At 50.6% G+C, this 12,209-nt stretch overlaps 5 protein-coding genes across 5 annotated transcripts; 3 read left to right on the top strand and 2 right to left on the bottom strand.

Moving 5' to 3' along the window:
* Positions 1-72: 72 nt before the first annotated feature.
* CPAR01_13168 (uncharacterized protein) lies at positions 73-745 on the bottom strand (the record flags this gene model as incomplete). Its single annotated transcript, XM_060497422.1, has 2 exons — positions 73-496; positions 552-745. The coding sequence occupies 2 exons, from the start codon at positions 743-745 to the stop codon at positions 73-75; spliced, it is 618 nt and encodes a 205-aa protein (XP_060343815.1).
* Positions 746-2,193: 1,448 nt separating this feature from the next.
* CPAR01_13167 (uncharacterized protein) lies at positions 2,194-2,741 on the top strand (the record flags this gene model as incomplete). The annotated part of the gene is made up of 4 exons (XM_060497421.1): positions 2,194-2,234; positions 2,293-2,408; positions 2,465-2,538; positions 2,595-2,741. 4 exons carry the CDS (start codon positions 2,194-2,196, stop codon positions 2,739-2,741), a joined length of 378 nt encoding a protein of 125 aa, XP_060343814.1.
* A 694-nt stretch (positions 2,742-3,435) lies between these two features.
* On the top strand, positions 3,436-5,318 carry CPAR01_13166 (carboxylesterase; the record flags this gene model as incomplete). Its single annotated transcript, XM_060497420.1, has 3 exons — positions 3,436-3,761; positions 3,813-4,230; positions 4,278-5,318. 3 exons carry the CDS (start codon positions 3,436-3,438, stop codon positions 5,316-5,318), a joined length of 1,785 nt encoding a protein of 594 aa, XP_060343813.1.
* A 182-nt stretch (positions 5,319-5,500) lies between these two features.
* CPAR01_13165 (fungal specific transcription factor domain-containing protein) lies at positions 5,501-7,671 on the bottom strand (the record flags this gene model as incomplete). The annotated part of the gene is made up of 3 exons (XM_060497419.1): positions 5,501-6,335; positions 6,386-6,823; positions 6,947-7,671. The coding sequence occupies 3 exons, from the start codon at positions 7,669-7,671 to the stop codon at positions 5,501-5,503; spliced, it is 1,998 nt and encodes a 665-aa protein (XP_060343812.1).
* Positions 7,672-8,532: 861 nt separating this feature from the next.
* Positions 8,533-10,252, top strand: CPAR01_13164 (allantoate permease; the record flags this gene model as incomplete). The annotated part of the gene is made up of 3 exons (XM_060497418.1): positions 8,533-8,757; positions 8,846-9,835; positions 9,887-10,252. 3 exons carry the CDS (start codon positions 8,533-8,535, stop codon positions 10,250-10,252), a joined length of 1,581 nt encoding a protein of 526 aa, XP_060343811.1.
* Positions 10,253-12,209: the final 1,957 nt, after the last annotated feature.

The following is a 12,209-nucleotide window of genomic DNA, read 5'->3' as shown; positions in this document are numbered from 1 at the left end:
CAAGACGGCATTCGCCACCTTGCGCCGCTCGCTGAAAATGCCTCGTTGTCTGGAATCCAACCCCTCTGATGCTCAAGCCCCGATCATGAGTCTTCTCTTGTGGAAGGGGTTCTCAGAGGTATTGGCAGGAAGGGAACGACGGGTTCCGGGAGGGGAAGGTGCCGGTTTGGACTGTCCTCCAACCTCAAGCTTGAATCCACTTCCATCCCTCAAGAAAGAGACAGAGTACTCTGAGTTGCAAGTCGCGGCACGGACGGTGACTTCTTGGCGGGTGTTGGGATCGTTGTTGTTGGAGAGGCGGACAGTGATGTCGTACTTGAAATCTTTGTTCGAGAGCCAGACCTTGCACAGGCCTGTGGCTTGGTCCCAGGCGACCTTGGCAGCCACGACATATGCGGTGACAGAGATGGGATTGGCTCTTCTGCAGTTGAAGACACCAAAGTTGAACCAGCTGCCTTGACGGGCTGCCAAAGCGGAGGGGTGGTTCGGAATGAGGCTAGGAGCTAAGGTCAGAAAAGTTCGAAGAGTGCGAAGTGAACATAATTACTTACGCCAAGTCAGTGGACGCTTCACGCTTGAATGTGTCCTCAATGTCGCGAACGGCCAGGTTCTTGAGCTCGTTGTACAATTCCGAAGCACCTGGAGAGGAAACCTCCCGGTCCACAACAACAGGGCTGGGCTCTCCGATGGCGATGGCTGAGGCAGTAGAGGCCAAGGCCCACATAACGAAAGAGGAGAGACGCATTTTGGAAAGTGACCGTTGGATAGTTTGAAAATGAAAGTAGTGATTTTGTTCAGAACGAAAGGAGTGTGATGATGGCGTTGGTACAGGTTGGCAAGACTCGGAGGAGGCATACGACTTATATTCCCCTTGGCCAAAAGGGAGTATAAGCATATGTCAACTCGCCCCTCTCGCATCTTCAATGATTACTGCCCATGTCTGGAATCTGCCCAGGTCGGTAATCGGCGTATGAAAAGAAGCATATTAGATGAACTGGTTTGAACTAGTCACGGATGGCTCGGAATTCAGGCGAACTTCTACCAAATGTATAGGCTGTAGAGTTTTTCGTGTATTCCGAGTCAGGATCGCGAGAGTTAGCTGACATTGAACTTCGTATTGGAGGTGTCAAAGCTTTCACCATCCGAAACGAGGCGGCGCAGAAGTTTGCTTGAGATTGTACCCGCCAACACCCCCTGCTAGCTGATGTTCGCTCATCAAAAAGTACTGGAGTGACAAAAAAAGTCTATAGAAGAATGAGATGAACACATAGAGTGCTTAACGACTTGGCTTTGTGTGCAATGCTTGGCATCAGGCTTATTTACCAGTGATACCAGCCTGCATCCGAGGTTAGGCTTCATGAATCCTGAATTTCGAGACAAAGTGCCTCGCCCAACAGCAACAAGTAGCCGTTCCAGGTAACAATCTCCCAGCGCCACGGAAAGATTACCGATCAATATGAGAGCATTTCAACATTTACAGCACGTAGTAATGTGAACGATTCTGTCTGGCTTCGTGCTTAGGAAAAAGACATCTCATAATTGAGCCCTATAAGGAACGAACCCTTAGATTAGCGCAAGGTACAACCATGACTACACGTACGCTGATTCGACAGTCATTACCAGTCAAAGCCAATTCGACCGATCTGGCCGAAACTGAGAGGGCGAAGATGAACTCAAAATTCGCGAACCTTCACGAATCGGGACATTCGAGACTGGGCTGTGTTCGAAGACCACGAATGCAGTGACCCCTGCGCTTTTGGGGTCCATAAGTCTAGGTAGGTTGCGGCTAGTGCAAATCACTCACTATAGGTCACGAACCATAAGGTTGACTGTGCTTCGAATAAGTTCATCCATCTCGAATCATCCGATCATGAGAAGAGTTTTCGGTCTCAATATTTCATGCTTTCCGTTCATCTAATTTACTTTTGAGCAGCGATCGGTTGATGCCGAGCTCAGACTTGCGACGAGAACTCCGACGGATTCGGCAACATCATGGCGGGATATACTCTCTGTCAGACTTGCTAGTTGAAAACGACTAAAACAAGATGTATATAAATCATGTCCTCCGTGTGAGTACTAGGTCTTCTGGACCACACCACCTATCCACTACCACCTTATCGCTGTCTTTACCATCTATCGAGCTTTCGTCTCACTTCACTCTTTAAACCAACGATCTTTCTCACTCTTTCTAAAATGCTTCTCAAGTCACTTGGGCTTCTGTTCCTTGCGTCTGTGTAAGTACTTAGCTATATCAATACTAATTTGCCCATAGCTAACTTGAATACGATACAGAACAGTCGCTGATCTGCACTCTTACTGTGCCTGCCAATATGGCAGAGACAAGGAGCTTGACTTTGAGACTACCAAGAAAGTAGCCGAAGACCCTTGCAGCAACCCATTCACTTGGGGTGAGTTTGCTCTTATCCTCAACTTGATACTTCGGCGGCATACTGACACCTGGTAGCACCCATCGTCTATCAACCACATCAGGCACTTACCTGGGCTGCTACAGACAGAGTCAGGTGGCGTGGCTCATACGTAAGTCACATCAAATCGTCTCAAGGTTCGGAAACACGTACTGACATGAACGTTAGTTGCAATGCGCATCAGGAGAAAAGTGCATCGATGGTGATGACTTTGTTCGCCAATGCCGCAAATTCAACCCCAATGCTGATGGGGCTTGTGTTGAGTGCCCCGGCTGGCCATCGCAGAGTGGCAACGGGGAGATCATTTGCAACTAGTCTGCCATCGCGATGGGAAAGGACATGTTTTTGGCTACGGGATTTTGATGTTTCTGAATTGTTTTTGTTTCTGATCGCCTGGTTCTAGTTACATGAGTGCAACTAAATCAAATTTTGGGATGCCCCTTGAGAGAACCGCATCAACGTGAAGAGAACAAAAGTGACATCAATATCATGCACGTTTGTGTATGATTTAGATGAGTCTTGAGGAGCCAAAAGTGAGTCATTGGCATTGATGTGTCTATATGACTTGGGAGACACGGCCATTCGCTTTGAACGTGCATTTCATCAATTCTGCAGATCAGCGGAGTTGATGTTAAGCTTAACTCGAAGCTCGGAAGCGGCAGCATTTCTCTGCATGGCAGATCGGCATCCGTTCCCCGAGCACGTTCATCTAGGCCACGTTGAAGTCGTCTTTCTTTGAGTGGGGCCGGCGGCACGTCTCGACTCGGGATCCCGGGAGTTTCCCGCGGCGAGGTTCTCCAGCTTATCCCGCCGGCATCTTCTCGAGTGATGGCCGCACCGTGCCCCTTGGCGGCTGGCATCAAACTATCAAGCCGTACTCCCGCATCCGTTGAGGCAGATAATAAGTCATCGCATTCTTGTGTACAAGTCTGTTGGATCTGATACATGTGAGTCGAATCATCTGGTGTAAGGACTTGAACGACTCATAGTTTTTTGTCAGATATTTGAGATGTCGAAGACGACAAACCAGGGTCCCAACTGGCGATTGGCATTGGGTCTTCCGCTAGCCGTTGCTGGGATTTGCGCCTATCTTTGGACAGGGCAGAATGGAGCTAGCCAGTCGACTACATCAAAGTACAGCTCAATAGCTTCGGTCACAATCAATCAAGGCACTATTGCGGGCAGACTTGTGACCGACGGCACATTCCCAGAACCACTGGAGGGTTTCATGGGAATCCCATATGCACTTCCTCCAGTCGGACAATTAAGATTCAGACATGCAGTCCCGGTGCCGTCTGGGAATGGAACACTGGAGGCATTTGAGCTTGGTCCAAGGTGACTCTGAACCCAATCCTTCGAGAAGTTCAAATGCTAACAGACATGTAGATGCCCGGGAAAGCAGCTTGTTCCTTTCACAGATGACGAATGGCTCGGCCCTGACTGGGAAAGCGAAGACTGTCTGACGATCAATGTGTATCGACCCAAGGGGCACACGGCCGCTGCCAAAAAGCTGCCCGTTGCTGTGATGATTCCTGGCGGGGCCTTCAACCGTGGTGCTGCACGGATGCATAATACCCCGTCTATGCTGGCGTGGTCTGAGGAACCCTGGATCGGCGTGTCGATGCAATATCGAATTGGCGTTGCCGGTGGGATGAACAGTGCACTGACGAAGAAAGAGGGTCTGCTTAACCTCGGACTGAAAGACATGTATGTGGCTTTGGAATGGGTTCAAAAGAATATCGCGGCTTTTGGTGGTGATCCTGATGATGTGACTATCATGGGGTTATCCGCCGCGGCGCATGGAGTTTGTTTGACATGCCTCCCAAGTTGGCCGTTGCTGACATCACTTAGATCGGGCATCTCATCATGGATGTCAACCAGAAGAAGACTCTCTTCCATAAAGCCATCATGGACTCGGGAGGCCACACTGCTCGAGTTGTGCACCCGCCTGAGTCTAAGCTGAATGAAGCTCATTTCGAAGAGTTCCTTGAACTCACCGGCTGCGGTAACAGACCTGAGCACGAGATACTCCCCTGTCTTCGAGCACTGCCATCCTCCACAATCATCGAGTCTGGCCAGAAGATATATGAGCAATCTAACCCTTCTGTGCGATGGGCTTGGCAACCGGTGCTAGACGGAGACATCATTTCAAGGCGACCAATCGACGCATGGAAGTCAGGAAAATGGAACAAAGTCCCTATTTTCACAGGATCTGCCCATAACGAAGGAGCAATGTACGTTCCCAAGATGGCATCAGCCTCTGAAGACTTTGACAATTTCTTCCGCACACTCTTGCCCCAACTTTCGGGCAAGGATATAGCAGATTTGAACAAACTCTACTCAGATCCTTCGAAGAACCCTGACTCGGAATACGTTGAGACTCGACCTCTTGATATTGGATCACAATACAAGCGCGCCGAGGCTGCGTACGGTCACTATGCGTACACATGCCCCGTTCGTCAGACTGCGATCTGGGGGAGCAAGTCATCAAGTGACCCTCCCGTGTACCTCTACCACTGGGCCTTGAATAAGACGGCACTATACGGCGCCAATCACGGCGACCAGATGCGTTATCAGACTTACAATGCCGAGGTCAGGTCCATTTCACCAAAGCAAGATGAGATTGCCGGCTTCATGCACGCGTACGCAACATCCTTCATTGTTCATGGCGACCCGAACAGGATCAAGGGCAGGTTTGATGGTCGCCCTAAGTGGCTACCCTTTCCAGGCCAGGAAGGCAGAAAGGTAGGGAAGACAATGATCTTCGGTGAGGGCAACGACGAGCGTGCTGGTGGATCTGGTCTGGGGACTTCGGCTGAGTTTTTGGACTACAAGTGGGCGGAGAAAGAGTGCAACTTTTGGTGGAAGCAGACGGAAAACTTCGAAGACTAAGTCAGATGGTCTTATACTCAGCTCGAGTCTTTTCAGCATCGGCGAGGTATGCTTCGTATTGTTTGGAGTCTTCGAGAAATCAGTGAGTACTAAGCGTGAAATGAAGGAAACAGCTCAGTCATTAGTCATAGGCCTATCATCTACTATCATACATTGAGGCGTCAAATCGCTCATCAATCACATTAAAACATATCCCATAGATTAGGAAATAGCTCATCAATCATAGGAACATCCGACGACATCATCAGTTGCTGAAACTCCGGAACCGTTGCCGAAGGGCTGTCGGCAGTTTGCAAACGCTCAACAACCTCGCCGTACTGAGCTAAGCAGAGATCACCCAAATCCCATCCCGAGTTTTTTTGGTGAGATTGTAATGAGTCGATCAGGTTCTTTGCCAGCTTTAAGGATGCACTCTGAGCCAAGCCACCGGCGGTGTTCTCGGTTTCCAGAGCGCATCGCAAGAGGAATGTCATTGCTGATGTGAATGCGAAGGCACTGACCGGCAGCCAGAAGTCGCTCAAATGGATCTCTTCCAGTTCCTGCACGAGGAGAACAATCTCTTCCGCGGCGCGGCGAACTTGGATGTATCGGTTGGTGAGTGCGTCACCGGGGACTGCGTCTTCCTGCTTCTCGATATCGAGCTCGATCCTCCTGCGGAGTAACACAGTTGAGAGATAAGCCAGTCTCAGGTTCGCCGCGCCGGGGATATGTAGGTTGTTTCCGCGGGTAATGATTCGCCTGACATCGTCGCTAAGGGAGTCTTCCCACTGACCGAGGCTCAGCTCTAAGTCAAGAGATGTCTGGCTGCTATCTTGGTCTCGACCCTGGTTGAGGTTGTAGACATGCTCCAGATACTTATCGAGAACCCCGGTCAAAGTGACCAGGCCGATAAAGACCGAAGCGGCCGCAATTTGAGCTTCGCTTGCGTCTTTCCCGGTGAGATACTCCAATGAGGGATCCGGCACGTCGTACTGATAGCGCTTGATTTGGGGTGGCGTTCCATAGGCTAGGCTCAGCCTGCACCTTAGGTTAGGTGTATTCTACTTTGTTATCGGCGGTAAACTCACCATTTGTCATGAACCACGAGTGCCCACCATATCTTCATTCGTAGACATTTCTCCGGCATGGAGATGTTCCAGTCCACAGGGTCTCTGTTGAGCCCTAATGACTGGGCAAGTGATACAGCGGCGCCGAGCTGGATCTCGTTCATGATCATGGAAGTAGTTGGCCTCCCTCCCACATTGAGGATAATGGCGATAATGGTGGATATTCCTGGCGAAATATGGAGTTCAGAAAATAAGGTTTCTGTGGCTTGATTCCAGATAAATCGAGAGTCCGGGCAATACTGTGAGGGCAATTCTGGGCTGGTTTTCCAAAAGATCATGGAGTGGGCATAAAGCACGGACAAGAGCGCCGGCGATATTCTGTCTCTGGCTGTGTTGAATTGGTGTTTGAATGAAACCTCGTCCAGAAGCGGAAAACATATGTTGACCTTTTGGAAGTAACTACGCGGGTCAGGTCAGCAACGACTCTCAGCGCCCACTTCTGCTTCTGCTAGCACGGCTTCACCATTGACATGGCAATGGCCTGGAGGTGAAGGGCACATTAGCAACACCGCCAGAACTTACAGATCTATAAGTTTCGAAGTCCACGGCTCCAGCATCTTTTCGACAATCTGATATTTTTGCAACGGTGCCGTCTGCCTCGGTGACAGACCATAGGGACGCTTTCGGACTGCTGTAAAGATGACTGGCTTCCGAAGACCCCCGGCCATTGTTGGACGGGGCAACTGGCCCACCTGAGCTCCTGGCCTAGGCTTCACCACACGGATCATCCGTTCGTGGATGCTTGGCTCAGAACTCAGATAGTCAGCCAACACCTGAGTGTCATTTGTAACAGCTGGACCAATGATGTGCGAGTTGTCTTCGTCTTCAGGACTGTCCAGTGCCAGCATCAAATGGGTGTTGTGCGGATCAAGCACAACTTGGGGGCCCGAGCTGGACGTCGTGCTTGTCGGTGGAGAACACGATGCCCCTATGCCACCACCCTGGCTCTGAGGTACAGAGACATGGACCTTGGCTGATGCCAGAGGCTCCCGTCGACATGGCGTGTTTGACTGAGGGGTGCGATAGGATTTCTGGACTTTTCCGGGGTTGAGCGGTGCTCGACCTGCACTGCGAGGAGACGGTGGGAATTCGCAGTCCGTGCCATAGACGTGGCACATTTGACAGGTTGACGACGTGATTCCCTCTTGCTGCTGGCATCTTGACTTGCGCCGCCTGCACTGCAAACAGGCTGGGCGCAAATGGGACCGGTAAGGCCGGGGCGTAGGCTGATCTGTGACCGTGGACATGGTTGCGTGCTTACTGCTCGTTTCTGGCGTTCAGTCGTGGTTTGCAAAGTCCGTTCATCGGCAGACCGCACTCGGGGAAGCTGAGTGGGAGTTGTGTCTTTGATATTTCCCCGCGGAAAGGTCCACAACCACTATCATGGCTAAATCCCGACCAACTCACGCTAACGAAGATAAGTTGTTAGTCAACGCGCAAGCTGATAAGGCGGAGGTTCACCGAAATGTCTCCACTCACTCTTCAACCGTCGATTCAACCGCTTCGGCACCTAAATCTGCTCTCCGGTCTTCATTGGTTTTCCGACAATGGCAATGGCTGCACAGTGTCCACGGCGACTCCACTCCTTCATCATGCCCCCATTTCAACGCGGGGAATTTCCTTCAGACCCAGGACCCTTATCAGCAATTGGGTCTTGCTAGTGAGGACTGCTAGGATATGACGCTGGCTTGGGCAGATAATATCGCCTGATATCTTATCTGTAGCCTATGTTGTCGGGAGTAGGCCGCCGCCCAGAGATATGTTCGAACAGTCGCTATCGGTTAGCCTCTTATCGAGTTGGGGACTTGGTCTTGGGGTTGGTTGAGGAGTCGACAAAGCCAATGCCGGAAACCTTTTACCTCTGATAATGACAATGAATAAAAGGAGACTCCCGACCTTGGAGTTTGCCGATCCGGGAAAGTCCCGACATCTCGCAATTGTCCGAGCTTGCGACTCAACAATTTCGCTTGACGTTGTAAAGCCTCACTTCATTATAGCAACTTGCGTTTACTACATGTAATTCTTGTAAACTAGTTGTGCCCACATCGTCCATCGCGTGCTTGAACACAAGAGCGACGACCCGCTCGCCCACTTCCCCGGACTCCACAATGGCGGTTGAGGCTTCCGTCAACGCAGAGCAGCCCAGGCCCAAGGATCTGGAGATCGCGGAGAAGCAACCCTCTCGGCCGGGCAGTATCGGCGAGGACCTCAAGGCCGGTCAGGTTGAACTTCTCGATGAAGCCGAAATCTTCTTGCAGCAAAATGGTCTTTCTCATGCGCATCTGCGAGAGCTCATGGAAGATGAACAGGCCCAGAAAAAGCTTGTCCGCCGGGTAAGTTTCCCGGTCTCGTTCCTCTGGAGGACTCCAGCGTCATCCCCTGTCTTCATATTGCGAATTCTAACGCAAGTGCCATTTTTAGATCGATCTCACATTGTTGCCCCTTCTCATGGGAACGTACCTTCTGCAGTATATCGACAAGCAGGCCCTGAGTTACGGCGCAGTATTCGACCTCTTCGAAACAACCAATACTTCTCAAAGCCAGTATTCATGGCTGGCCAGTATCTTCTACTTTGCCTACCTTCTGGCAGAATGGCCAGCAAGTTACCTTGCTCAGCACTTCCCCACCGGCACCATTGTCAGCATCTTCGTCCTTTGCTGGGGAACAGTTCTCACCTGCACCGCCGCATGCCATAGCTTCGCTGGGCTCGCCGTCTGCCGCTTCCTCTTGGGTGCTTTCGAAGCCGTCATCACACCCTGCTTCATGATGATCGTCAGCATGTGGTACACCAGGGCGGAGGCGCCGGTACGCGCTGGATCTTTCTACTGCTTCAACGGATTCGGTTCCATGATCGGCGGCATTCTGTTCTACGGTGTCGGTCAGGCAGACGGATGGGATGTTTGGAGAATCATCTTCATTATATGCGGTGGTCTTACCATCGTGTGGGGCATCGTCCTGTTCTTCTACTTGCCAAACAACATCATGACTGCCAAACGATTCACCGTGGAAGAGAAGGCCCTGCTTATTGCTCGCAGCCAGAGCAACAAGACTGGTGTCTTTAGCCGAAAGATCAAGCCAGCTCAAATTAAGGAAGCATTCAAGGACATTCAAGTGTGGCTTCTGTTCTTCTACACCCTTCTCAACGAGATTGTCAACGGTGGCATCGCCAACTTTGGCAAACTCATTGTTAAGGGCTTTACAAAGGATGCCCTCTTGACGACTGCCTACGGAATTCCGTATGGAGCCTGGGTTGCTTTTTTTATCTTCACTGGTCCCTTTTGCGCTTCGAAGTTCAAAAACTTCCGGACCATTGTCATGATGACGTGGGTTTTGCCGACACTCATTGCTGTTTCCCTTTTCTTGAAACTGGACCGCGGCAACAAAAACGGGCTGTTGATGGCATACTACATTGTAAGTGGTGTTCTTTCCCTTCTCGAATGTTGCTTCTAACAAGGTTTGCAGAGTCCCTCTTTCGTCGGTGCTCTTGTCGTTGCGCTTCAAATGCCGGCTGCGAATGTCGCGGGTTACACCAAGCGTGTGACATCAACAGCCTTCGTCTTTCTAGCGTATTGCGTGGGAAATATCATAGGCCCGCAAGCTTTCCTCGCTTCGGAAGCGCCCATCTACGGTACTGGCTGTAAAGTTATCATGGGTTGCACTGCCGGTCAAGTCGTGTTGGCTATCGCCATTCGGCTGTTGTTAATTAAGAGGAACAAACAGAGAGACGCGGAGGCGGAGGCCAGTGGGCAAAATGCGGAGGATGTATCTGATGAGGTTCTCATGGACTTGACGGACTTTGAGAACAAGAAGTTCAGGTACTCCTATTAGTATAAGATCCTCCGCGCCTATGAGAGCAAATGTTAGTAGTAATCGTGAAGTCTAAGAAAACGGCCTGACCCTCCATATCTTCAACGGCAGTCTTCCATACTCGTTTAACAGAGTTGAGCCGAGGCAACTAATGAGAGGCTCAACAACAAAGCTTCCAATGCAATTACTATACCCACTCCATGCCACACGTTATACACACTAGTAATTCTTCATCGCGGAGTCATGAGTCAACACGCTGGTGCTGGTGCGGTACTAGTAGTACTCGAAACTCCGCTCATCGGACGGAACTATTGCCCATCAGCTTCCACTCTGGAAAAGAAACCCGAAAAGAGTTGAGAGGCGTGAGCTCTTTTCCACTCCTGATACCTTGGGCAGAAAACCTTCTATGTCATGATGCCAAGCCATCGAGTCTGTTTCACTTGATCCCTCGAAGCCCGAAGGCGTACCGGTCGGATGAGGCTACGCGTCGCCTTTCTTACGCACGGTTGGCAAGAGTGATCATAAGTAGACTAGTTCGCTCTTCGTCCCAACAACGTTGATCGATTGCCCAGCTTTGGGATGAAAGACGAGCGAGTCAGCCTTACTTGTGATCGTAATCCCGACAATCCGGGGTGCGATTTTATGTCGGCACCCATCAAACTGGTATCTATTGCACAGCCGATGTTCGTAATTCTCTTTACTAGGGCGAAGAGTCATGTCTCTCGTCACGAAGGCTACCAGGCACGAACTTGCCAAGATCCTGTGTTAATTGGCGGCTCGGCGGCACCAAGCCCTTTTGACAAATAGACTGTTGGGCTGTCTTTCAACTAGGATTGACACTTTTAGGTTTTGTTCTCTTCCTTAAGAAGACATCTAGAGCTGCAATGCAACCCTCCGAAACTCCGACGGGGTGGATCAACAGCTCCGTGTAATGGTTGCGCCCGGTTTTCTTTGGCGAAAACGAGTCGGCACCCGGCAACGTAGCCTTTCAGTACCTACTGAGAAAGCCTATGATGGCAGTTAACAACTTTGTTCGTTGCCAAGTTCAGCATGGTTGCAAACCAGCCGTTCTGGGCACCCTATCCGTAGATTGAAGTTTGTTAAAACAGTGGCTTGGCCCACACCACCACTAAGGACTCACGCACTAGACTTCTCCGTCCATGCCGCAGCTGCGCGTCACGTTGTAGCCGCGCGCAGCCGTCAAACTCTACACCATCGCCCAAATCATCTCATCCCTGTTGCGTAGAGGAACCGGGCTCTGTGAGATTGACAGCCTTACGGAGATTTATGTTTGGTCTTCAGTGAGATTCAGAATTCCCGGGTTCCCAGGCGGTATATTCTGCGACGCTGTTGGACATATCGCGAACGCCAGGAACATGCCTATCCACAAAGTCCGTGAGGCGTGCGGGCAGGAGGCGCGATCCAGTCTTGCATGAGAAACTTTTCATCATCACATCATCAGAAGGATTCGAAGTGGTACTCTTCCTAACGTTAGCCTTGAGCTTGTTTGCACAGAAGGGATGAACTGATTGACATAGACTGGGTGAAGTTGTCTTCGCGACATTGTGGACCACAACATGCCACCACTAAGGCTGGTTCTAGACTGTCTGGGGCGAAGTACTCAAAACTTTCAATATGCCTTATCTAAGCGATCGAATGCTTATAGGTTGTGACCGGGGGCTTGTAGCTCGTGTCATCGTGTCTAATCCAAGGGTGGCAATATGTGGGCGTTTCATGTGGTCTCGTGTCTGTGGCCCGCTGCTTGGCTGGGTGCTATTGATAGCAATGTGGTCTTCTAAGAGCTGCTTGGCAAAGAGGCGCTATGCGTAGTAAGTAAATTGCGAGCTGGTCTTTATTCTGCATCATAATTAATTAGATCTTTTCTGACAGACGATGGCTTCGAGAATGCGCCGGTCTTACCGGCTGTAGAAGTCCATAAATGTGCAGTATGTTTTCCGCTTCTACCGGCGCATGTCGA

Source organism: Colletotrichum paranaense (genome assembly GCF_030867605.1).
Source record: "Colletotrichum paranaense strain IMI 384185 chromosome Unknown Scaffold_12.1, whole genome shotgun sequence".
Taxonomy (NCBI): Eukaryota; Fungi; Ascomycota; class Sordariomycetes; order Glomerellales; family Glomerellaceae; genus Colletotrichum; species Colletotrichum paranaense.
The sequence above is the reverse complement of the archived record's forward strand: the minus strand, read 5'-3'. Positions and strand labels throughout refer to the sequence as shown.